General features: G+C 41.6%; 2 protein-coding genes across 2 annotated transcripts; both read left to right on the forward strand.

Annotated features, from left to right (window-relative positions):
• The first annotated feature begins 258 nt into the window (after nucleotides 1-258).
• On the forward strand, nucleotides 259-11,358 carry PARL (presenilin associated rhomboid like). Its single transcript, XM_079976605.1, has 10 exons — nucleotides 259-407; nucleotides 1,784-1,964; nucleotides 2,722-2,862; nucleotides 4,148-4,196; nucleotides 6,035-6,130; nucleotides 7,173-7,322; nucleotides 8,294-8,364; nucleotides 9,778-9,879; nucleotides 10,755-10,852; nucleotides 11,050-11,358. Exons 1-10 carry the CDS (start codon nucleotides 334-336, stop codon nucleotides 11,144-11,146), a joined length of 1,059 nt encoding a protein of 352 aa, XP_079832731.1. The 5' UTR covers nucleotides 259-333; the 3' UTR covers nucleotides 11,147-11,358.
• Nucleotides 11,359-15,488: 4,130 nt separating this feature from the next.
• Nucleotides 15,489-23,604, forward strand: MAP6D1 (MAP6 domain containing 1). The gene is made up of 3 exons (XM_079977251.1): nucleotides 15,489-16,467; nucleotides 18,648-18,765; nucleotides 23,401-23,604. Exons 1-3 carry the CDS (start codon nucleotides 15,842-15,844, stop codon nucleotides 23,476-23,478), a joined length of 822 nt encoding a protein of 273 aa, XP_079833377.1. The 5' UTR covers nucleotides 15,489-15,841; the 3' UTR covers nucleotides 23,479-23,604.
• Nucleotides 23,605-24,003: the final 399 nt, after the last annotated feature.

A 24,003-nucleotide genomic window follows, 5' to 3' on the forward strand; every position in this document is an offset into this window, starting at 1 on the left:
CCTTTGATAAAATGGGGACTGAATCAGGTCAGCACCAATTGCTTCAAAATGGCGACAGAAGACCCAAAAGGGTCCCCACCCCCCGCCATATGTTTTTAAGCTCTCTCAATAGGACACCGCAATAATTTTTTGCCGGAAGAAAAACCGCCCCAACTGAACGACACTGTAGGCCGCGCCGGCCTTTTCCCGGAGAGGTAGGTAAGGTAACGGTATTTTTGCTTCGGCCTTTGGCTATGACGTCATCCGTCGGCGCCAGCCAGACCCACCCCCTTTCAAGATGGCGGAAGGAAGCGCCCGCCGACCCGGAAGCGTTATTTTCGGAGGGTGAGGAAAATGGCGTGGAGTTGCTGTGCCCGAGTCTGGGTTAGACAGGAGTTATGGGGTAGTAGTGGAATCCGGACACACAGGTAAGGAATGAGGCGGAGCTGCTACCCATAGGAGGAGGGCGGTGGGGTTCAGAGGAAGGGGCTGGGGGTGGGTGAGGTGGTGTGCTGCTGCGGGTATCGAGGAGTTCGCTGCGAGGGTGTGCCTGGGAGAGCGGTGGGGTTGTCAACTTTGCCGCTCGGCTTTTCCAGGAGTCTTTTATTTTAAAAAAGAAATACGGCACCCAGAACGATGGGTAGGATCCAGTTCCTTTGCTTCTCTTTCCACCCTCCCTGATCGAGGGCGAGGAAGAGGGAAAGCCTGTAGTAAAGGAGTGGCTGTGGATGAGGGAAGTACGATGCCTCCAGTCACTGGTCCAGCAGTTACTTAGCCTCTCCTTATTCCGACGGATTGGAGAAAGAGAGTTGGGTGTGTCAATGGCACAACGGTGCATTGGTAGACAAATGGACTGAAGTAGCTTCGCAGAGTCTAGCACAAAATGAAAATATAAGATTTCCTTGGTAATACCTTGATAATAATTACTTATTCGTTAAACTTACATCCCTTCTACCAAATGATGCTTAAGGTGCCTAACAGCAATGATACAAATATAACAACAACAACAACAACAATAATAATTAATAATAATAATAATATCCAAAGTGAGAACATAAACAAAATCGTTTATTGTTCTGATATTTAGTCCCATCTGACAAATCATGATTCTGAAACTACAATTTAAAGCTTTTTGACAAGTTTCAATTGATATTCCTACTGAAATTACAAAACATGGCTTAAGTGTTTCTTTTTTCTCACAAGCTGCTGTTTGGGATAACATCTAGGGATGATTAGGAAAAGGAGAATAAGACAGAAACTGTACTTTGCCTATATAGGCAGAACACAAAGTATCGTTTGGGTTCCTAAACTACTGTTAGTACAGTGGTACCTTGGGTTACATACGCTTCAGGTTACAGACTCCGCTAACCCAGAAATAGTACCTTGGGTTAAGAGCTTTGCTTCAGGATGAGAACAGAAATTGTGCTCCGGCGGCGTGGCAGCAGCAGGAGGCCCCATTAGCTAAAGTGGTGCTTCAGGTTAAGAACAGTTTCAGGTTAAGAACGGACCTCCGGAACGAATAAAGTACTTAACCCGAGGTACCACTGTACAACATCATAGTTTAGTGTTATATCTGAAGTGGCCTAAAACAACCATGTAAGCTGCAAAACAAATTGACATACAAACTATGAAAGGTATATTCTGGATAGGCAAATCACAAAAAGATCATAATACTTTGGAGTGGTGAGAAGGTGCTTTTGGTTTCTCTTAATCTGGTGTTTCTGAATAAGAAACTGGTATTTCTTAACATCTTGGAAACATTTAGAATGAGTCCACTTTGTGTTCCATATGTATTTACTTTTAGAAATACCCTATATACACAACAAAGAAATGGATTCAGAAGACCAGCACAGAAGAGTGATCCGCAAACACCAAACCCAAAAACTGGTATTAAGCCACAGAAAAGTAGTTTGTCTCCTCCAGCCTATCAAGAATCTTCCCGTTCAGTGAAAATCCTTGTGAAGCCATTCTTCTTTACAATTGGGGTAATAATTGTTTGATATTGCAGATAATGTGTCACAGTCCATATGTAATTAACAAAAACTGGTTTGTTTAGTGGTAAGCTACAGAATTTTCATATAGAACAGGGATTATATAGAGGTGGGGTTTTGGCAGGCAGACCCATTGCAGCACCATGACAGCTGAAGATATGTTTATCAAATTTTTCTAATCTGTAGAACAATTAAAGTATTGGGATCCATGTCCATATAATGCCTGAGTAAGAAGAACAGGGCTGCCCACATTCCCATCCCTACCCACTGTTTCTTTCTGAATGGGGCTTCTACCCATGTTCACTTAAATGTGAGTAGAAACATCTGTGTAGTACAAAATCCTGCTTTATCAAGATTCCCATCATGTTCTATTCACTTTAAAGCAAACACAAGTAGATAGACCTCAAATGTTTTCTGGTCAATCTGAGAAGTTTGAAAACAGGTGGTCGGGGCCAGCTTTTGCAGTGATATTGGGAGCAGACCCTGCATGTGCTGCCCCATGCCTCCTGTATATATAGCTAGTTCCTATTTAGGCATAACACCCAAATTAAAGCATTTAATAGAAGTTGTATTTCCAATCTAAAGACTCCAAAAGCTATGTAGGGAATAGAGATCAAATATTATTGGTATTGTATGACTGTAGAGGTCATGCCATACAATGAGTTAAGTGTCTTCTGGTGCTAATTTGAATGCTTATGGTAACAAATTATCTGAATTATGTGTTACCTGAAACCTTAATTAAATATATTAGTTTTCAGGCTGTGCTTTTGGATCAGCTGCTATTTGGCAATATGAACACCTCAAATCCAAGGTTCAGAACTATTTTGAAGATAGTCGAGCAGACTGGATGGATAAGGTGCGACCACAAAAAGGGATGGACTTCAGAAGGCAGGTATTTTGGGCACTAATTATAATTTTACTATTGTACATGATGACTGAATTTTTTTCTATTGTGCCTCACCTTGCAAAGCCTTATGGATATTATCGTACTTTTCTTGACAAATCTCAAGGAAAAGCCCATGAGGGGTGTGTGTGTGTGTGTGTGTGTGTGTGTGTGTGTGTGTATATATATATATATATATATATATATATATATATATATATAATATATGTTCAATAGTAAGAGAAAAATTATGAATGTTAAAGTTGTGCGACTCAGCCATCATTAATAAGATATCATCTTTGGGTTAAAGAAGGGTGGTAAGAAATAACATTTTTAATTAGAGATGGAGTCAATTCATTAGCATTTTTTTCATTTATTTGGAAGATTCTTTCACAAACTCGAAACATACCAGTTGAATATAGCTAATCACAATGTTTACCATATGCAATCCAGAGGTAAATTGATATAAAAATATGTATATTAGGAAAATGCATCACTTAGAAATCAGTCATAAAAAGGAACAAATCCTTATTTACTGCATGGATATAGTATTTAGATTTGTTACGGATAAGAGTTATCTCTGTACCCACTTTTCTTTATGGCCCTGCCCATTGTTGGCAGTTTACCCACAAGGTAATGTTAGCCTTAAGGGACGCAGGTGGCGCTGTGGGTTAAAGCCTCAGCGCCTAGGGCTTGCCGATCGAAAGGTTGGCGGTTCGAATCCCTGCGGCGGGGTGCGCTCCCGCTGCTCGGTCCCAGCGCCTGCCAACCTAGCAGTTCGAAAGCACCTCCAGGTGCAAGTAGATAAATAGGGACCGCTTACCAGCGGGAAGGTAAACGGCGTTTCCGTGTGCGGCTCTGGCTCTGGCCAGAGCAGCGATGTCACGCTGGCCACGTGACCCGGAAGTGTCTCCGGACAGCGCTGGCCCCTGGCCTCTTAAGTGAGATGGGCGCACAACCCCAGAGTCTGTCAAGACTGGCCCGTACGGGCAGGGGTACCTTTACCTTTACCTAATGTTACCCTTATGTTAAAAAAGGTTCCTAGCCTTGGTTTACACTAACTAGAGAGGAGTGCGGTTAACTTTTGAAAATAGGTGTTTGTTACCTATGCATAATTACAGTTTTTTAAGAAAAGTTCTGGGATAGAATATTCTTCTTTTGTTTTGTAAACTTGATTTCTTCAAATTTGTGTATTGAAAATACTAAATTGCATATTAATGAGTTTAATATCCATTGTCTTGAGATACTGTATATATTGGATCAGGCCAGATTAAGACTGCTTATTTTCTTTCAGGTTAACCAGTGGTGGAATAGTCTGAGCAACGGGCAACGTACTGTGTCAGGTTTGTGTTAGCTTACAAGTATTAGACATTCTCAGGAAGAGAAATATGGCAAACAGGTACAGTATGTCACTAGATAGCTTTGATAACATGCTTACAAGTTGTTAAACCTAAGGCAGTCTTTTCCACCTATGTGTTTAGTTTGCTCCACTACATTATATATTTTGGCCAAACATTATGTAATATTGCTCCCTAACGTAGAGGGATGCAGTGCAATTTTATGCTCAGATTATTCCTCCTAGAGCAAGGATGGAGAACCTGTGGCCTTCCAGATGTTGTTGGACTCCCAACAGTCCCAGCCTGTATGGCCATAGATGATGAAGGCCAGACATTTCTCACCCGTTCTAGAAGGTTGAAGACCCATCCCTATTGCTTTCCGTAAGACTTTCTCCATGATTATGGCTCTGTCACACAAGATTGTTTCCTGCATAGAAGCTGGTTCTGTTACTGGAAAGTTGTAACAGAATGTCAAAAATAGTTTGCTTACTACTTAGTAAATGTTTTAATATAATTATGATACAGTGGAACCTTGAGCTTCTCAGAAGCCGAACGTTTCAGAACTCGAACACCAAAAACCCGGAAGTAATAGCTTCCATTTTCAAACGGCTTCTGGGGTGTTTTTCCCCCCTTTTTCTCCATTGACTTCACTGACCGCCCTTTGCGCCTTGGTCGTCAAACGTTTCAGAATTCAAACAGTCTTCCGGAATGAATTACGTTTGACAACCAAGGTTCCACTGTAATGTGTTATTGGGGACTGAGAAACTGATATTTCATGAAGAATACAGGGTTTACATGTTTTATTTCCACTCTCTATTCTTCATCAGTAAGAAAAAAAATTAAGGGTGGATTACAGTTCATTAGTATTTTGTAGGCAACTTTTGAAAAGTCTCATATGAAAGCAAAAATACGAGTAGTCTTTAAAGAATGTTTGAGCACAATTATTTGTGACCTGAATGATTACTGGGTTGCATCCAAGGCATGGGGGGGAAAGGAACTGCTTGATGGGCCAAGTCCTTACCTGCAGGTCAACTCTGACAGTGCATTGCTTCAGTCACCTGATGTCATGATGACCCCAGGTAACCCATTTTCCTTTGCCCTCATGGTTTGGTTTCAGAACACATGGGCAATGGCACAGCTTTTTGCAAGTGTCAGTAAACATCTCATTGTGGATGCTTACAAAGCCCAGTGCAGTTTGATTTCAAATAATCACCATCATCATTAGTGCTTTAGTAGTAGTAGTAGTAGTAGTAGTAGTTTATTTGTACCCTTCCCATCTGACTGAGATGCTCCAGCCACTCCGGGCAGCTTCCAACAAATATAAAAACATAATAAAACATCAAACATTAAATACTTCCCTATACAGGGCTACCTTCAGATATCTTCCGGGTTATGTGAATTGTGTTGGATGTACAGTGCAATTTTGGCTTTGTTTTGTTCCTGAAAATATTCTTTTCAGAAATATATATTTCTAGACTTCCCTTCATCCATTTGGACATGTATGTGGGCAAGAATAAAGCTATTCATACAAATACAATAGAACCATGAAACTGCAGCATTACTAACAAACTAGCAAAGTCAAAGGCAGCAGTAACAACTTTATAAAGCAGAGTAAACATAAACACGTGCAGTGTCTGAGAAAAAAAATATATTTCACCTGAACCTTGAAGGGTTGTAATGTTGGTGCCAGACATCTCTTTCTGGGGCGGAGAGAAAATCCACTTGAAAATAACGGTTTTGTGGTACTTGGGTTTACAATAACTTATTTGTGGGTTGTATACATTATATATTAGAATGCTTTCACTGCTTGTTTTGTCACTACACTTTTCTTGTTAAATCCATAGGCATTATAGCTGCAAACGTCTTTGTATTCTGTTTATGGAGGATACCCTCTTTGCAACGAGTAATGCTTACATATTTCACATCTAATCCAACTTCTCGTAAGTGTGCATTAAAATACATGCAAAATTGTGCAAGATTTTGTTTTGTTTTGTTTGGGGGCTGTGGATTGACCACTTGATTTAAGGAAATACCAAGCAAATTGTCCATCCCAAACTAATTGTATTGTGGAAACCAAACTAATGAAACAATTTACCTGCATAAATATTTTTAGCGTCATGTAAATATCTTACAGAAGTAGAATATCTTCTTACGTTGTGATACACTCAGTTCTAAACTAGACAGGGAAAGAAGATGATGGTCAAATATGCTGAAAGAGAATACCAAAGCCTTGAAAAAATATGCCAGGCAAATACACCAGCTGTAGAAAACACAAAAATATATAGGTTTTTCAACACTTCAGAGTAGTTTACTATAAGCTAATCTGTGACAATATATACTAGTTGCAGAAAGATGGGATAAAATTCAGATTCTCAATTAAAAGTCTGGTGTTTTCTTTCCTTCATAATTTGTAAAACCTTGCCTAACAGTGCATTAGAAGTGAGGGGAATCTTAGTTAATTGTTTCCTCTGTATTCACTTGTCCTATCTGTGATCAGTTCAATGTTATGTATGGTGTAATGTTTCATTGTTTTTTGCTGTTGATGAGTCCCATCTCCTAAGAAGTGGATGATTAAGATTTATTTAGCTACTGTTCATTTTCATCCTTCTCAAATAAAGCACTAAACTGTTAGGAAAAAAGTGTTCCATGCTGTATAAACACAAGTTAAATATTTTTATGCGCATGCCAAAATCTACAGTGGAGGGAAAGCTATAAAAGTCAGTGTACAAGTGTGACCTAAGAGGCACACTGCAGGCAAAAATGTTAAGGTAATCTTTTTAAAATTATGATTAAAGAGTGGTGGGGTCTTCTGAGAAGCAAAACCATGTGCAAAAACATAATGCTTAATGATTTTGAAAACCCAATGATGACTATGTTTTTTCTTGCTAGAAGTTCCATTCTAATAGTTCAACTTGTAAACTGTGAATGGAGAGATGAAATGCTAAAATAGTCTTAACAGCTGTTTTCTTCCTTTTGCCCTAGGAGTTGTGTGCTCTCCCATGTTGCTATCTGCATTTAGTCATTTCTCATTTCTACACATGGCAGCCAACATGTATGTTCTGTGGAGCTTCTCAACCAGTATAGTCTCTCTTCTGGGACGTGAACAATTCATGGCAGCGTACCTTTCTGCAGGTAAAAAGCCTTCCTTGGTTATCTCTTTATGGCAGGCACCCCCAAACTCGGCCCTCCAGATGTTTTGTGACTACAACTCCCATCATCCCTAGCTAAGAGAACCAGTGGTCAAGGATGATGGGAACTGTAGTCCCAAAAACATCTAGAGGGCTGAGTTTGGGGATGCCTGATTTATGGGCTCCTAAGATGATTTAAAAGTTGTCTTTGACTTGCACTGAAGTTGCTTTTATTATGTGTTATGAGCATTCTTTGGTCATTGGAGAGAAGCTGGCATTCATCAATACAATCCTCTTCAAAACATGTCTGGATGAAGACTAGTTTAGAAAATTCTAAAGTAATTGAATGATGAGCTTCCCAAGCAGTATTCTGTGAGCCAGTATGAGTACTGTCCTAGGCCCAGGATCAAGGGGCCAGCTACTAGGATTGGGGTTTTTGGTCCATTAACCACCTTAATCTAAGGTGGGCCACCTTTGAGGCATCGCCACCATTTTAATTTAGAGGTCCTTTTAATAGTTGTTTGGGGGTGAATTTTTCACAGACTTAGCTTTCCTAAATTAGGTAGGAGAAGTTACCCTTGCAAAAATGTTATAGTTCATGGAAATATAGAAGAAGTACTATTACATATTAAAATAAATAGAAATAAATAAAAATAAATAAAAGGTAAATGACTTATTTCTTGGCTTAGGCATAGATCATGCTTCAGAGCCCCAGAGGAAAAAACGAAGGAGAAGTGAACCGCTTCTGAAGCTATTTGTCTCAATGCCATAAATCAGTCCAATTTTGGAGACTCTATTCTGGATGAACCTGTGTCTGCCTTAATAATTGCATGTTCCTCTGTAGGGCAGTCCATTGTGCTGTGAAAGCCATAGGTTTAATGAAACAAATGAAACTAGGACAGTAAAATAAGAATATTTAAATGTTTCATGTCCCTCACTGAATCCGTGCTTCTGACAACATTATTATTTTTCTAGGGGTTTTTTCCACATTTGTGAGTTATTTTTGCAAAACAGTCACAGGAAGATTTGGATCATCGCTTGGAGCAGTAAGTCCTGCTGAGTACAGACCAATCTGTCTGTTGTGAAAGACTGGTTTGGAGCACATTGTTTTCTGTTTTCAGAAGTCAAGTTATTTTTGGGGAAAAGCTACAGTGGAGAGTAGGTTAGAAATCTAATGAAATATTTGGGGAGGTGGGGTCGGTCTATAAGCTTCACCCCAGCAAAAGTTACTTAGTTAACTGTTTCCCCCCACTGTTTAGATCCGTGGTTCCCAATGTGGGGCACATGCCCCACAAAGGGGCAATTTGATTTTTAAGGGGGGCAATTCGATAATGAGTTAGACCAAGTTAATGGCTTTCTCCACATGAATAGGAGTTCACTTTTTGAATAATAAGAATTATATGTCAAGGGGGATGGGGGGGCATCAGGATTTTAGAGATGTTTAGGTGGGGCATGGCCAAAAAAAAGGTTGGGAGCCACTGGGTTAGATCGTTTGTATAATTTAAAAGAAAAGAGATGCCTCAGTATCAGATAAGCTGTAAGTAAAATCAGTGATGGTGCCAACTCAAATTTTTATGGTGCTCGTTTTGTACATTTTCATTTTTGCAGCAATAAGAACTATTTCCAGCTTGTCTTCCATTTAAACACTTATTTGGAAACAAGTCCCATGGATTTCAATTAGACTCCTAACTAGTTTTTTAGGATTATAGTTTTACTGTCATATTTCTGTGGCCTTATTCTGAATTAAGTCACAATATCAATAGGACTTAATTCACAGCAAAACAACTCATTTCCACTGCAGTTTTTATCCCCAAGTACATTTTTACTTGGGGAGTAAGTTTCATAGAACTCATTGGCACCGTCTTTTGAGTAAAACATGAATGAACTTGTCAATATCAGGAATAAGTTGGGTATGTTATATCAGATTGTATTGTTTTCACGTTAATATTTTCTATCTTGAATATCAGAAAGATTTATTCACAGACAGGAAATAGTCTATGCTTTCTTAAGGGGAAGGGATTTGCCACAGGCCCTTTCATTGAAATAATTCCTTTAAAATAGCTGTAGTGTTTGGGTGACATTCAACTAAGTTATATGCAGGGCAGACACATTAAGCCTATCAATATCAATTTGTCTATTCTGAATAGAACTTTGTTGGATATCATCCTTTGTTTTTGGTATTTCTCTTAACTTTTAGGGTCTTTGCAGCTGGCATAGCTGAGAACCTGCTGCCTCCATTTCCACATCTTATTGGTAACAGTTAATGGCCATTGTGAACCTAACTGTTTTTGGCAAAAAAATTAAGAGTAACTCACTTCTGTTGAACATTTGGTCAAGATAAGCAGTAATCTTTTCTGACTTCAACAGAAATTCAATTCTAAATTGAATTTTTTTTTTTGCTTTTGTATTTTGCATTTTTATTGCCAATTAGCCAATTTTAATTTTTGCTTGTATTCTAGTCAGGTGCTATAATGATGGTCCTTGCAGCAGTATGTACGAAGATGCCAGAAGCCAGGCTAGCCATAATATTCCTTCCAATGTTCACATTTACAGCTGGAAATGTAAGTGACTTGAAAGAACTGAAGCAACTTCTCTCCTCTGTTGCTACCTGTTTTTGTCTCATGGGCTTAACTTTTAAAAAGACACAACAGAAAAGGAAAAAGGGGTAAGAAGGGAAAATGAAAACAATAGAACTCAGACACTTATTGCTAAACATTACATAGTGATTCTTATAATGACCATCTACTTCAGGGAGGGGAGGAACTAGGGTTGCCATATTTCAAAAAGTGAAAATCGTGATTTCCAGGAAACAGAACAACTCTGCATCCAGTTTTCCTCTTCTGCAACTAGATGGAATGGCTGCTGTCAGGTGATGGGTAAGGAGGGTCCCCAAAGGAGCTGTTCTCTCAGCAGAGCTGGTGGAGTGGGTCTTCTAATTTACCAATACAGAACTGAGGCTTGGGAGAGAATTACCGTATTGGCCTGAATATGCATCCACAAATAAGCTGCACCTTTAAAATTCAAGGCTTATTTGCAGGTGCGGCCCGCCTCCTGGCACTCCATCCCCAAACCGGCGCCGGGGGAGGCTGCCCGCTGCTGCCCCTGCATTCCTGGGCTGCTTCCTTGGGGAGAGGGGAGCCACGCGGTAAGCTCACAAATATAAGCCACACTTTTTTTCCAAGTTAAAGTGCGGCTTATATTCAGGCCAATATGGTACATTCTCAAAGTTGCTCAATATATCCACGGTAGAGATGGGGCTTTAACGCAAATCCAGCTACAACCCTCACCCTTGTTCTCATTGACTAGGCATGACTAAATGGGATTTATGAATGTGGACTAGATTCATTTTATCATTGTTGGAGCTGCTGAAACATGAAGGCAATGTTGCTGTTGTGTGTGTTTTTTGCCAATGCTGTACTTGTTTACTGATTTCTAGGCTTTAAAAGCCATTATTGCACTGGACACGGCCGGACTTATTTTGGGTTGGAAGTTTTTTGACCATGCTGCACACGTTGGAGGGGCTCTCTTTGGCATGTAAGTTTTTGTACTGTGCTAGTACTATGAGAGTGATGCTTCAGTGTGTTGTAGTTTGTTTGTCTTTTATTTATTTAAAATAGCCCTGTAAAATTTCTACTGAGAAGTGTTTTTGGCCCAAATGGCTTCATGACATATACCTATAATGTGTTCTGTGAAAGAATTTCAGTTGAAGTTATGTGTTTGTTGCTTTTTAGGTGGTATGTAACGTACGGGCATAATCTAATATGGAAGAATAGAGAACCGGTGGTGAAGGCATGGCACACAATAAGGACTTGGAGACCAAATAAATGAGGTGGGGCTCGCAACTGGTGCTTTTTTGAAGAAACTTGTACAGAAATGGCGTGCTGCTTTGAAGACTGGAAAGTGGATTGGTTCTTACATTACTTACACAGTAATGGGATCTTCAGTTCTAAATGTGGTAACCCATGCTCAAAAATAAATGCATTTATTGATAAACACATAACCAAATAGAAAACAATAAAGATTTGTATCTCATTGCTTTATTAAGAGAGTCTGTATTTTTCCTCTGGCTATTTTGGAGCAAAAATAACATTTGATGAGTTTCCTGATAGCTTCTCATTTAGAAATAAATCACCGTATTTTTCGCCCTATAAGACGCACCAGACCACAAGACACACCTAGTTTTTGGAGGAGGAAAACAAGAAAAAAAATATTCTGAATCTCAGAAGCCAGAACAGCAAGAGGGATCGCTGCGCAGTAAAAGCAGCAATTCCTCTTGCTGTTCTGGCTTCTGGGATAGCTGCGCAGCCTGCATTCGCTCCATAAGATGCACACACATTTCCTCTTACTTTTTAGGAGGGAAAAAGTGAGTCTTATAGAGCAAAAAATATGGTATATTAAGATGCCAACAGTTCTAGTAAGATCCTGATACTACAGAGCTCTGGTTAAGAAACTGCTTTATCATTCTCCTTGTCTTAATCTGCAATGATGTTTGATATTATTAGGCATATATATATACGCGCACACAGAGCTGTGTTCTACAACTAAGCTATGGCCTCTTTCAAATATGTGGGTTGGGGAGGAGTAGTATAAATGCATTTGCTGCAGGACGTCTGGGCTGTGAATGGAAGGGCATGCACAGTGGACTGCTCCAGGCGAGTTCCTTACTAAAAAAAAGAAGCCCCACAATATGGGGGCTGGCACCATTTGCTAGTAGCATTCATTAAGACTACACAGATGACTTAGCTAGACCAGAATAGAAACCAACCTCTTTCTCTCTCCCCTTCCCCCGCTTTTGCCGCCTGACATCTCACTTCAGGCTCCCTCTCGGGCACTACAAAGGAAAGGCAGCCTGTTCCAGACCCTCCAAGTGTCCCAATTTTCCAAGGACGTCCCTGATTCAGAGAAGCCATCCCAATTTCTGATTTGATCCTGGAATGTCCCACTTTTCCATAGGATGCCCCTATTTTCATTGGAAAAATGTTGGAGGGTATGGAGTTATCCAACCCCCGAGCTGTCTGAAGGCAATCCCGTATACAGAAGTTTTTATTAATGTTTTATTATGCTTTTATATATGCTGGAAGCTGCCTAGAGTGGCTGGGGCAACCCAGTAAGATGTGTTGGGTATAAATAGTAAAATAATCATCATGGAATGGTATTTTCATGAGAGAAATGTTGGAGGGTATGCTGCCCTTAGGTTCTTTTTAGGAAGATTTTCTCTAAGGGAGGAAAGGACTAAAAAATGCTCAGAGGCATTCAGCCCTATATGTCAGGATTTTGGAAACAAAAGTTGGCAACCCTACTTGTTACAAGAGCCCAAGAAACAAAAGTATCACAGATCCTATACCTTTTGTGATAAAGGGGTTGGGCCTCCTTGTGATTTAACATAGTGCAATGAAAAGCTTTTTGGGAGAAGGAGGCTCTTAGGATATGTTACTTTTTGTAATAGCAGTCTCTGCTAATGATTCTATTAGGCTTAGGCTTTAAATACTTGATGATTGGCCATTTTCTGACAATAGCTAGCTAGCTAGCCAAATGCCAACCCTTCCACCCTCTGGTCAGATCATTAAACTAACTCCTGCAAGCATAGTGAGGGAAAGCTGTCATGTTAAATATCATAGATCATTTTTTATGGTGGTGAAGGATATCCCAAAGGCGACCTGTAACACATATTTATAACACTACTTTTAGAATTTTTCAAGTGCATTACATTTTATTTATATATTTATGCTCTGCTCTTCAGTAGATATCCTCAGAGCATTTTTCAATACATAAAAAAATGGCAGATCCTATAGAGTGGGGAATTCAGATTTACTGACCTATTAAAATTATAGAGCTAGTATAGCAGGAAGTTTAGACACCTTTTCCCCATAACTTTCCCCCATAACTTTGAAATAATGAGGCTTTTGTATTTGATTAATTTTATTGTGTTAGCAATAACCGAAATATTTAGCAATTACGGTACCTAAATTTCTTTCTTTCTAAAGCTAGGCTATGTAAAAGTTTTGCTGATGGCAATAAACACAATTTCCTTCTGAACCCTGCTGTTTGAAATAAAGCAACAGAATGCCTTCTGCATGGTTGATCTATAGCTTTTAAAAAAAGTCAAACCAGTTTTAAATAAGTATGAATGGACAAAAAGCTGCCAAGGCTGTGCTTAGTGAGGATTAGCATAGGATTGGATCCAGTTGCCTGTCTGTAAATGAAGTTACCCCTTCCACTTGTAGAAAGGGCTGAGATCCAAAGACTTTTGCTGTGGGGAAGGGTGATTTTCACCAATTTTCCTTGCAGTTTCAAGCTCTACCTCCTAAGGAAGGAAAATCAGGAATGGGTCTGCTCATGGGAATTCTGGATTCAGCCATTTGCTACAGACATGGTCCACTCAAGCTATTAAATTGGCTACAAAGACATCATTACTCCCTTGAAGATGTCCTCATTCTTTGAGCATACAGTGGTACCTCAGGTTAAGAACTTAATTAGTTCCAGAGGTCTGTTCTTAACCTGAAACTGTTCTTAACCTGAAGCACCACTTTAGCCAATGGGGCCTCCTGTGCCGGTGCTATGCAATTTCTGTTCTCATCCTAAAGCAAAGTTCTTAACCCGAGGTACTATTTCTGGGTTAGCGGAGTCTGTAACCTGAAGCGTCTGTAACCCGAGGTACCACTGTAAATGGTTTAAGAAGATGTTTATTGAAAGAGCGATTTTGATTGTAAACTGCCCTGAATACTTGTTAGAAGGGCAGGGTATAATTGTAGATGATAGCAACAACATGAAATTAAAACACTATTGAGCATGCACCTGTGTCTATAATTCTTTCCCCATATTGGTAGTCTGATCCCAGTTTTATTTGTGATCCTACTGTGGTATAAAATGAAACCAGTGCAACATATTGCAAAGGAGTCCTGCATTCTAAATGGGTTGGATTCGAAAGTGCTTTTTTGACAGAGAAAGGGGATTTTTGTTGTTCTGACATGAGGCAAGATCCAGCACTGAACTGAAATCCAAAGGCGTGCTTGTATTTGCACAAGGCATTCCACTAGTTCTTACACAATAGTTCATAAAACAGCACTATGCCAGAACTTCTTTTGCTCATGCATCTCTGGTTCCAACCCAGCATTATTATTCTGTTTATCTTGAAGTATGATGTTTTTATGTATCACATAGCACATTGACCAGGGATATCCACTTTTAAAACAGGCATCTTTTAATTAATCCTGTATTCTGTGCATTTTTCATTACTTGACTGGAACTAATCTTATAAGAATCAATATCTTGCAGCTGGGAGCATTTTTACAATGGTGAATTTTAATTATGCAACTGATAGTGTCAGTTATATTGCAGCTTTTAGCTGTCTGTAAAGATGCTGACAGCTTTATCCCTTGCATGTTTATATGGAAATAAGTCCCACTGTGTCTGAGTGGAGCTGGCTCTCAGGAAAGTAGATAATTTCAGCCTGTTTTCCAAAAACAACTTCCACCTTGATTAGTTGCTTTGCTGGGCACTGGAGATGATATTATCTTCTTCACACATGCAAAAAAAAAGTTTGCTTCTAACATATACTAAGCCGTGTGAACTGTTGTTACATGCAGAGTGTTCGGCATCTGCCACCTTTACTTTTTGCGTGTGTTTGGCAGGCATTCTTATTGGATAGAAGGTGCCTTCTTCCTTGCTTCTAAAAAACAACACTTCTGTACTAAATACACCACTAGAGGAGCAAGCAAAGGAGAGCCTGGACAAAAGGAATGCTCATCTCAGTGCTTGAGCAGTGCATATTCCTTCAATTTGTGCATATGGCCCCAAGTTCTCTTGTGAACATCTGGAAAATATCCTAAAGACCTTGCCACTTTTCCCTTTTGCTTTGATTCATGATGGGTCACCCTAGCGACTAATCCAACTCCCCCACCCCACCCGCGCCTGATCTAATCACCCCCCCACCAACTGCCAATCACGGATTGCAGTGGACATGCACTTCCAGCATAATCGAAGCTTTATTAGCATCTCTTTAAAGGCGCGTCGATCTGCATACCGATGGAGCCGGGCTGCCTTCGATTCAAGAGGCAAGCGGTGCAGGGCATTTCCTAGAGAGAGCGCCAAGCCCTTGGAGGGGATGACACAAAGCTCTGGCACCCGGGCTATGTGTGTGTCGCCCCCACTTCCCTCTGCTCCCCCCCCCCGTTCTTTTTGTATCCCTGGCAGATGCTGCTGCATTAAGCTCCTTCTGTCGCGGGGGGGGGGGCGGTAATGGTGCACAGGGGCATCACGTGTTTGGCAGCCTTCTAAAGAGGGACTGATATTGACCCAAGTGGGGAGGGGGAGTGGAGAAAGAGAAGAGTGGGGCGGGGGGAGCCAGCGAGCAAGCAAGTGGGCAGGAGGAGGTGCTGCTATTGGCAAGCGACGGGGCGAGCTGGGAGCGTTGCTGCGCGCAGGGGGGGAAGCCGCCACTCTTGCTGCAGAACTCCCCCTCCTCTCCCTCTCTTGCTCCCTCCATCTCCTCCCGTCCCCGCATCCGTGCATGGTGGCGCCGCCATGGCTTGGCCCTGCATCAGCCGAGTGTGCTGCCTGGCGCGCTTCTGGAACCAGCTGGACAAGTCGGACCTGGCCGTGCCGCTCACCATCCACAATTACTCCGACATCGACGAGCCGGCCGACGAGGGGACGGACGCGGCCGGCGCCCCGCCGCCGCCTCCGCCTCGGATCCCAACAGGTGGCAGCACCAGCAGCCGCCCCCACCAGACCCACCCGCGGGCGCCCGCCGCCGCCGCCGCCTCGCTGCCCGTCTCGGCGTCCGCCCCGTCGCTGCAGGACGGCCTGGGGGGCGCCAGGAAGCCGTCGAAGAAGACGCGCGGCGGCTACCGGAAAGAGCCCTTCGCCGCCGAGACTCAGTACCAGCAGGATTTCCAAGCGTGGCCGGTGCAGAAGCGGGACGCCCTGCCCTGGATCGGGGACTACAGGCGGGTGGAAGCCCCCGGGGCGCCCCCCGCCGCCGCCGCCGCCGCCCCGGCCGCCCCTTCCCACGCCGCGATCCCGGGGGGCTCCCACGTGTACGTGCTGCCGGCGGCCGGGCAGGAGGTGGTGGGCAGCAAGTACAGCGGCTTTAAGCAGGTGTGGTCCTCCTCCTCGCCGCCAGGCGGCCCCGAAACCTCCTCCTACAGGTAGGTAACGCGCTGAATCGGGGCCGCTGGCGGGGATTCTTTTTGGCGAGGGAGGGGTTCTCTTTCTTAGCAGGGCTTAGCTCCTGCAGAACATTTCCACTTATCCCCTACCCCATCCCTTACACACACATGGGCCAGAGCTCAGCCCTGGAAGGAATAAAGACGCAAAGGAAAAGGGTGTCCCTGAGCATGTATGGAGCACATTCACTTCATCTTCCTCGCAAAGGGTTAACCGTTTTCTGCAGATAAAGCATTTCTGTGCGGGGGAATAGGAGTAGGGAACCTGCATTTGGTAGGTTTCTGTATTGCATTCATTGCCTGCTTGACCTTATTGCTTTTTTAAAAAACATTTCATTTATGTCATTTACACACTCGTTTTTCTGCATATCCTCCAATATGAACTAAGTACATGCTTCCATTTCTCCAGTTACATCTTTAGAAGTAGGTTAGGATGAGCAACTGAATGACTGGCCCAAGGTTGCCCGGTGAGCTTCATGACTGGGGGAAATGTTAACCTGGGTTTCTCCAGTCCTGGTACATTCACTTGAAAGGGTAGGGTCCTTGTGGCATCTCAGTGAAGCAACATGCTTCTGTGTGCAGTTGCTGACACATGACAATATATATGCAGGTCCCCCTCCCTCCCACCGACCACACATTTGTTTTTCCGCTATACAGAAGTGCTTTCTGTTAGGCAAAGCACCATACATCCAGTAGTCCAGGTCACCACCACCAAATCTTGGTTCAGGAAGTAAGGCTTTCCAGAACCCAACAAGCTGACAATGGATAAATGGCTCCTCTTATACTGAGAACTCCATAGTACTTTCCAAATCACATTGAAATACTTTCCCAGTTTTTCCCCCATGCACATCCCTAGTCATCGCAATGCTTTCCTTTTTAAAAAAGCATCCAAACAGCTTAAATATGTTGCCTATGAATAAATGTTGCAGCTGCTAACCCCAGTATTTATTTAAAAGGGAGATAGAATTACATAGGATCGTATCCAACTAAGTCATACTCAAGAGTAGACCCACTGAAATCAATTGACAAGTTAGTCAGGTCTTTTCATTGAATCATACAGCTGGAGAGGGTGATCTAGTTCAGCCCCCTGCAATGCAGGAATCCCAGTTAAGAAAAATCCTCACAAATGGCCATCCAACCTCTGCTTGAAAACCTCCAAGGAAGGAGAGTCCACCGCCTTCTGAGGTGGCCAGTGGAGCTCTTACTGCCAGAAAGTTCTTTTTATGGGTCTACTCTCTTGGGTATAATAGTTGGATACAGCTGTCAGTCTGCAAGACTTAATTCCCAAATGCATTGCTCTCCCTCTTCCACTATGATCCACTGGGAAGAATACAAATCACTATTGCATGGAGTATTGAATGAACATATAGGAAACAGATAGCAGAGCATGTTTTTGTCTTTCCTGTTCTTTCTCAGGTGAGCACTTTCTGCCTCTTTTCCAGGTGCTGGGGTCCTATCTCTGCCTTAACTTGCAGAGCTCACCAGCAAGACCTTGTTGCTACAGACAGGGCATCATGCAATCAGTGAGATTATCAGATCAGGCTTTCAAAAAGCCCTGGCTTGACCCAGCCCTTTCTTTTTCTTTTCTTTTTTCCCTTCTGAGTGCAGACAGACTTCCTTCAGACTGGCTCACTGGTTGCTTTCCTGCTCCCCAGATTATTTAACTCTGGAAATCTGGCTCTTAAAAACCCCCAAATGCCTTTTAATTTGTTTTTAATCTTGACTCAGCTTGTTCTGGCAAAGGACAGCTGTCCTGTGCACAGCATGGTTTTGTAGGCTGGCCAAGCAATTAATAGGATGTCAGTGGTGTATTGATAATGCTAGCTGTTGAATCTGAATCAAGTGTCTCTCTCTAAATAGCAAAGGTGTTCAACTGTTATCAAGGGTACGGAAGGTTAAGGCGTTTGCCTGGGAGCAGGTAATGTCTGTAGGTATTCCAATACAAGGCAAGGGACAGAGATTTCAGCACCAGATCTCTATGCCTTGTTTTTCATTGCTTTCAAAGTGTTTCCTGTTCATTTTATATTAAATACATGTGGATATATAATTGCAGTTTACCTTTTCCAACATTATAAACAAGCTAATTTCATCTACCTCTGAGTAGCAGTGTCCACTTTTTGTACCTTTAGACACCTTTATTTCACTTTACAAATTCATCTTAGGCATGAGTATCGTCCATGGACTGGAGCAAAACGATCAAGGCCTACAAAGACGACACAGGGTTTCATTATTCCAGAGGATCACTTTGTGCAAGAATCCAGCTACAAAGCAGACTTTAAGGTAAATGAACTTTGCAAAATCTTTGAAATGCAGGTGTTTGCTAATGTGAGTAAGACTCAGCCCAGGAAAGCAGTAACACATCACGAGGAATGCTTCCAACTTTCAAAAAAGTAGCTAACCTATCAAAAAGACCAGTGCGCCATGATTCAGCAAGGGAGCTCCTCTGCAGATGTGCATCCAGATGTGCACCCCATATTTATTATGGTTCTCATCTGGGCCCCATTGAGCTGGCTAGATGTGTGTGTTTTTATGCAGGTAGGGATTCATAACCTAATTTGAAGCTAGAAGTTGGTACCCACAACTAGAGCTGAATTAGGGCCAGGATCTGACAGCTTAAAGTGGTCTATTGCAACTGCAAGAGTTTTTCTGCATAGTCAGTCAGTCAGTCAAGTTGGTTAATGAAAGGAGCCAGAAAGGGTATATTGAAAAGAAAACAAATACAAACATGCATTACACTCAATTCATACAGAATTATCATAAGCATCTATTATAACAATAGTTCATAAACAGTTATTTGAAAAATTGCACCAGTAAGACAGCAGTAATTTCACTCAATTGCTGCCCTAAAGGCTAATCCTTTTGGCTCTAATTCTGCTTGCTATGAGGGCAAACAAGGCTATACATCTCATAATCCCCATGCCATTTAAATGTAATTTTGGCTATAATGGGCACAGAACTAATTCTCCCTGCAGAAAGCCATCTCTTTCTAATATCTGGGAAATCCTCGCTATCTCCAGAATCACAAATACACTGGCACCATTCAAGACTAATCTGGTGACGACCTTCAAGCACCTTTGTAGGCTGTGATTGATATCTTAATGCAGAAAAGTCATCCCTGGAGGGCAATGTATTAATTTAGGTAGGTAGCTCTCCATTTTAAAATCATCCTTGAAGAAGGAGAGCTCCTGATGAAATTATATGGCAGCCAGGTCCTGTTAACATTTAAGGTTCCCCAGTTTGCTTTTAACCAAGGATTTTGGAGCTGACAAAATTCTGGTAGCTAAATCAACTATGCAGAAGGCAAGATTAAGTTTCTAACTGTGGAAGCCCACAGATTATGGATAAGTTTTTGCTTTTCTAGCTTGCTCAAGAAAGCAATGACCCCTTGATTCCACAAATCAGCCTTTCCCAACCTGGTACCCTCCTGGTATTTTGGACTATTAGCTGCCACCAGTTTTGGCCAGCACAGCTATACTAGCTGTGGCTGATGGGTATTCAAACGTCTGGTGGAGATACTGTGAGGCAGTACAAATTTGAAGGTGCTGAGCCCCTGCAGTAACTGATATCTCACCTACCTCTGTCCTTTAACAGACTGATGACTGTGCTGGGGAATAAGCAAAGTGAAGAATATATATAAATTACAGTGGTACCTCAGGTTAAGTACTTAATTCGTTCTGGAGGTCCGTTCTTAACCTGAAACTGTTCTTAACCTGAAGCACCACTTTAGCTAATGGGGGCCTCCTGCTGCCGCCGCGCCACCGGAGCACAATTTCTGTTCTCATCCTGAAGCAAAGTTCTTAACCCGAGGTACTATTTCTGGGTTAGCAGAGTCTGTAACCTGTATGTCACTTGTACACAAGTAAGTCACTTGAAGCATATGTAACCTGCAGCGTATGTAACCAGAGGTACCACTGTATTCAGAATTTGTTCAAGGTCCATAGAATTTCTTTCTAGGACCCCATATTTCCATGTTACAGAGGAGCAGAGATATTAATTTAGCAGCAGACACACGAGACATTGTCCACAAGACTTATTTTATTAGTCCTGAATAAATTAAGCATTAGCCAAGGAATGAGACGGTCTGAACTTGAGCCCTAGATGTTTAGATCCAGTATCTCTAGTTTTATCTGGCAGGGGGGAAAACCAATAATTAAATATAAGATATTGATTGACACTAGGGAAATAGGAGCCTTCTCACTGCAGGATTTGCATTTATATTATGAAGCATCATGTTTCTGCTGGTTAAAAGATTGAATAAAGTTGGAGAATACTGAACTGCTAGACTTGGAGGGGTACGGTATTAAATTTTGTTGGCATGCATCTCCATGGTAAAGTAAAGCTAGAATACATGAGAATTTATGAATCACATAATTAGGAAAAATATTTATCGAGTTTGGGGAAAATATAAGAACCTGATAGAAAGGAAAACACCTTTATGGCTTTCACCCATTGAAGCAATGGAAAACAGGATTAAAATTCATGGCCTACTATGCTCTTAGGGAAAAAGCTATGGATGGAACCTTTTATCATATGTGCTGGATCTGTAGATTAGTTAAAGAATATTGGGAAATGATATATAATGAATTGGGGAAAAAATTTCAGAAGACTTTTCCAAAGAGGAATTATTATTCCTCCCTGTTAGGAATAATGAGGTCCCAGGTACCAAGTATGTATGCCACTACAGCAGCGAGAATCCTATATGCACAAACATGGAGAGAGGCGAGTGGCAGATGAAATTATTGGTATACGCAGAATTAGCAAGATTAACTAGCAAAATTAGAGAGCAAGAAGAGAAAAGTCTTAAAGAGGAATGGAAGCCATTTGTAGACTACCTAAAAAACCATTGTAAAATGTTAGAACTTTAGTCAGTTTGGAGCAAGCTCAGCAGTTCTAGTTTATAATGAGAAAATGTGAATGTTTAAATAGCTAAAAAAAATAGAATATGCAGCAGCAATGGGAAACTTTAGGGAGCCATGGAAGGGTTAGGAAGTCGATGGAACAGAATTATGGATTGATGTAATGTATCTATTCCCTCCCCCTCCCCCTTCCTTTTCTTTCACTTTTTCTTTTATTATTCAGTTCTGTATTTTGTACTCTTATAAATTTATAAATAAATAAAAATAAAAAAGATGTTTGGATCCAGAGGCATTTTATAGAAAAATCAGACCTAGACACTATTAACCAGTACATCTTTAAAAGTATCAGGATTTTACTTACTTATTTGAAAACTTTTCTAGGCTGCTTTATGTTTAAAATATCCCAATGTGGTATATAAAATTAACAGCATTATAAAAACATGAAACAAGTTAAAACAGGAATGCAGAAAAAAGAGGGTTCTCTGTGGCCACAACTCAGCACTATTAAGACCCACTGATTCAGGAGATCTTCAGAAATATATACTTGCAGTGCTTAACCCATTATTTTAAACAGATCAGGTATAGCTTGGAGGGTTTGTTTCCTAAGGCTCTAAGCTTTTGCATCTGTGCTATTCCTTCAATCAATTTCCACACATCAAGTGAAATTCCAGTTGTGAGGAGGATATTTTGAGTTGACTATGCATTTAAACTCTCAGCCATATTATGAACATGATGTTATGGACGTGATCAGCTATGTCAATGTCATAAGGTGTTGGGATGGGAGATATTTGGGAGAAGGCTCCCGTAGCGGGGTTGAGTTGCTTTACTTCCAATTCTACCCTATCCCCAGCTATCAATAAAAAAACCACTTTTCCTTCAGGGAGGCATCTGAGGAAGAATAAAGTCTGCAATTCTAAACATGGTAAGGGTTTTTCAGGGGTTCTCTTCCCCTTTCCACCTTATTACTGCTTGCATGTTGGCCTTACACAGGCAGAAAGGTCGCCACCAGTTCAAATGTACTTACAGGAAGCTACCCTTAGTTAATCAAACTTCATATTGTCGACACTGACTAACTGGCTCTCTCTTCAAACTGTTACCTTCTCCAGCCCCACCTGGAGCCCCTGGGGCTTTTGGGCATGCAAATCATATGCTGTACAGCCCTTTCTGTAGCTCATTTGCCCATCATTGCAGTTGAAAAGATCTGCCCCATCCTGGCCATTCATGTGCAGGGAGTAACATCTGATCTCTCCTCAGTGAGCTGGTCCAACCAAGTGTGGGGTTTAGCTTGCATGCCTGTGAAAGACCCCGAGGATGCCAATCTAAAGGGCTTTTCAGCTGCAGCTGCAAGTGGGCGAATTTCTTTGAACCAGCCCTCGGGCACCTCACTTGAATATAGCTTCCCGTCTTGTCCACAAAGCACAGTTTGTGGCTGTGGAAAAGACTTCTTTCCCCTCAGCCTAATATAAGCACAAATAAAATTCAGCTTCTTGACTCCAAACCTCATTGAATTATGTCACATACCATATTTCTGCAGTGCACAGGCCTTGTATTAATAACAGGGCTGGATTCTGTCTGTAGATCAGTGTATAAACTGGCTGCAGGTCTGACAATAAGAGTATCTTTTGAATAGTGAGAAGACCCTTCAATATTTCCCAGCATGTAGAGCAGAGGTGGGCAAATTGTGGCCTTCCAGATATTGCTAGACTGTAATTTCTACTAGCTATGCTGACTGGGGCTAAAGGAAGCTGGAGTCCATCAATATCTGGAGGAGCATGTCTCTGATACAGCAGGTCCCTTCTTGATCTTCTTGAAGGGTAGGAACATGGGTACAAAAGCCTTATACTGGGTCAGACAGTTTGCCCAGCTAGTTCAGTACTGTCTACACTGACTGACAGTGATTATTCAAGGTTTCAAACAGGGTGATGCCGGGGATCGAACGTGCGATTTTCTGCATGCAAAACTGATATTCTGCTACAGGTCTACAGCCTGTAACTGGAGCCCACGAAGATGTTCTTGTATGTAGCAATGGACCTAATCATGCGTCTTTCCTTCTCTCCAGATTCCAGAAATGAAGACTAAGTTTTCTCCGAATCCTTCTGCCGTTTTCCAGGCCCCATCTCGCATCCTCAATGTATGAATCTGGATCATGCACATTTCCCATCCAGGCAGCTTGAATGTTAAGGTTGTGAAAATGTACAGCTATGCAACTTTCACGAGTGGTGTTGAGATAAGAACAAGGATTATTAAAAGCAGCTACAGCAAATATCAGAATTTATGCATCTATTATGAACATGTAAATCAAAAAGCACTTGAGTTGGAGATGGTGGAAAATACTAGGGGAGAATGACCTACTTTCATAGAAACAGGCTCATTAACAGTGGGCTGACTAGCATCAGTATTCCGGATATTGACATTGGTCAGCAAAAAGCAGCATTTTAAGCTATAAGCTTATGCTGAAGAACACGATGGGGCAGGGCTGAGTAAGGTGTATAGTAAAACACTCCCCTCTCATTGTTGTATAGCCACACTGATAAGAAAATGAAAGTGAGACTCGGTAGCTTTTGAACGTTGCTGTTTCTTTTTAGATCTGGGGATCAACCTCAAAGCATATATCATATTGTTGCAAAGACGTTTGATGTCTCCTTGCTGAGGGTCATTCAAG

Source organism: Podarcis cretensis, assembly GCF_951804945.1.
Source record: "Podarcis cretensis genome assembly, chromosome: 5".
NCBI lineage: Eukaryota > Metazoa > Chordata > Lepidosauria > Squamata > Lacertidae > Podarcis > Podarcis cretensis.

Coding starts and splice junctions, on each gene's coding strand:
- MAP6D1 (XM_079977251.1), top strand. CDS start 15,842: ATGGCTTGGCCCTGCATCAGCCGAGTGTGCTGCCTGGCGCGCTTCTGG. Junction 16,468..18,647: donor CCCGAAACCTCCTCCTACAG/GTAGGTAACGCG, acceptor AATTCATCTTAG/GCATGAGTATCGTCCATGGA. Junction 18,766..23,400: donor GCTACAAAGCAGACTTTAAG/GTAAATGAACTT, acceptor CCTTCTCTCCAG/ATTCCAGAAATGAAGACTAA.
- PARL (XM_079976605.1), top strand. CDS start 334: ATGGCGTGGAGTTGCTGTGCCCGAGTCTGGGTTAGACAGGAGTTATGG. Junction 7,323..8,293: donor GGCAGCGTACCTTTCTGCAG/GTAAAAAGCCTT, acceptor TTATTTTTCTAG/GGGTTTTTTCCACATTTGTG. Junction 9,880..10,754: donor TCACATTTACAGCTGGAAAT/GTAAGTGACTTG, acceptor ACTGATTTCTAG/GCTTTAAAAGCCATTATTGC.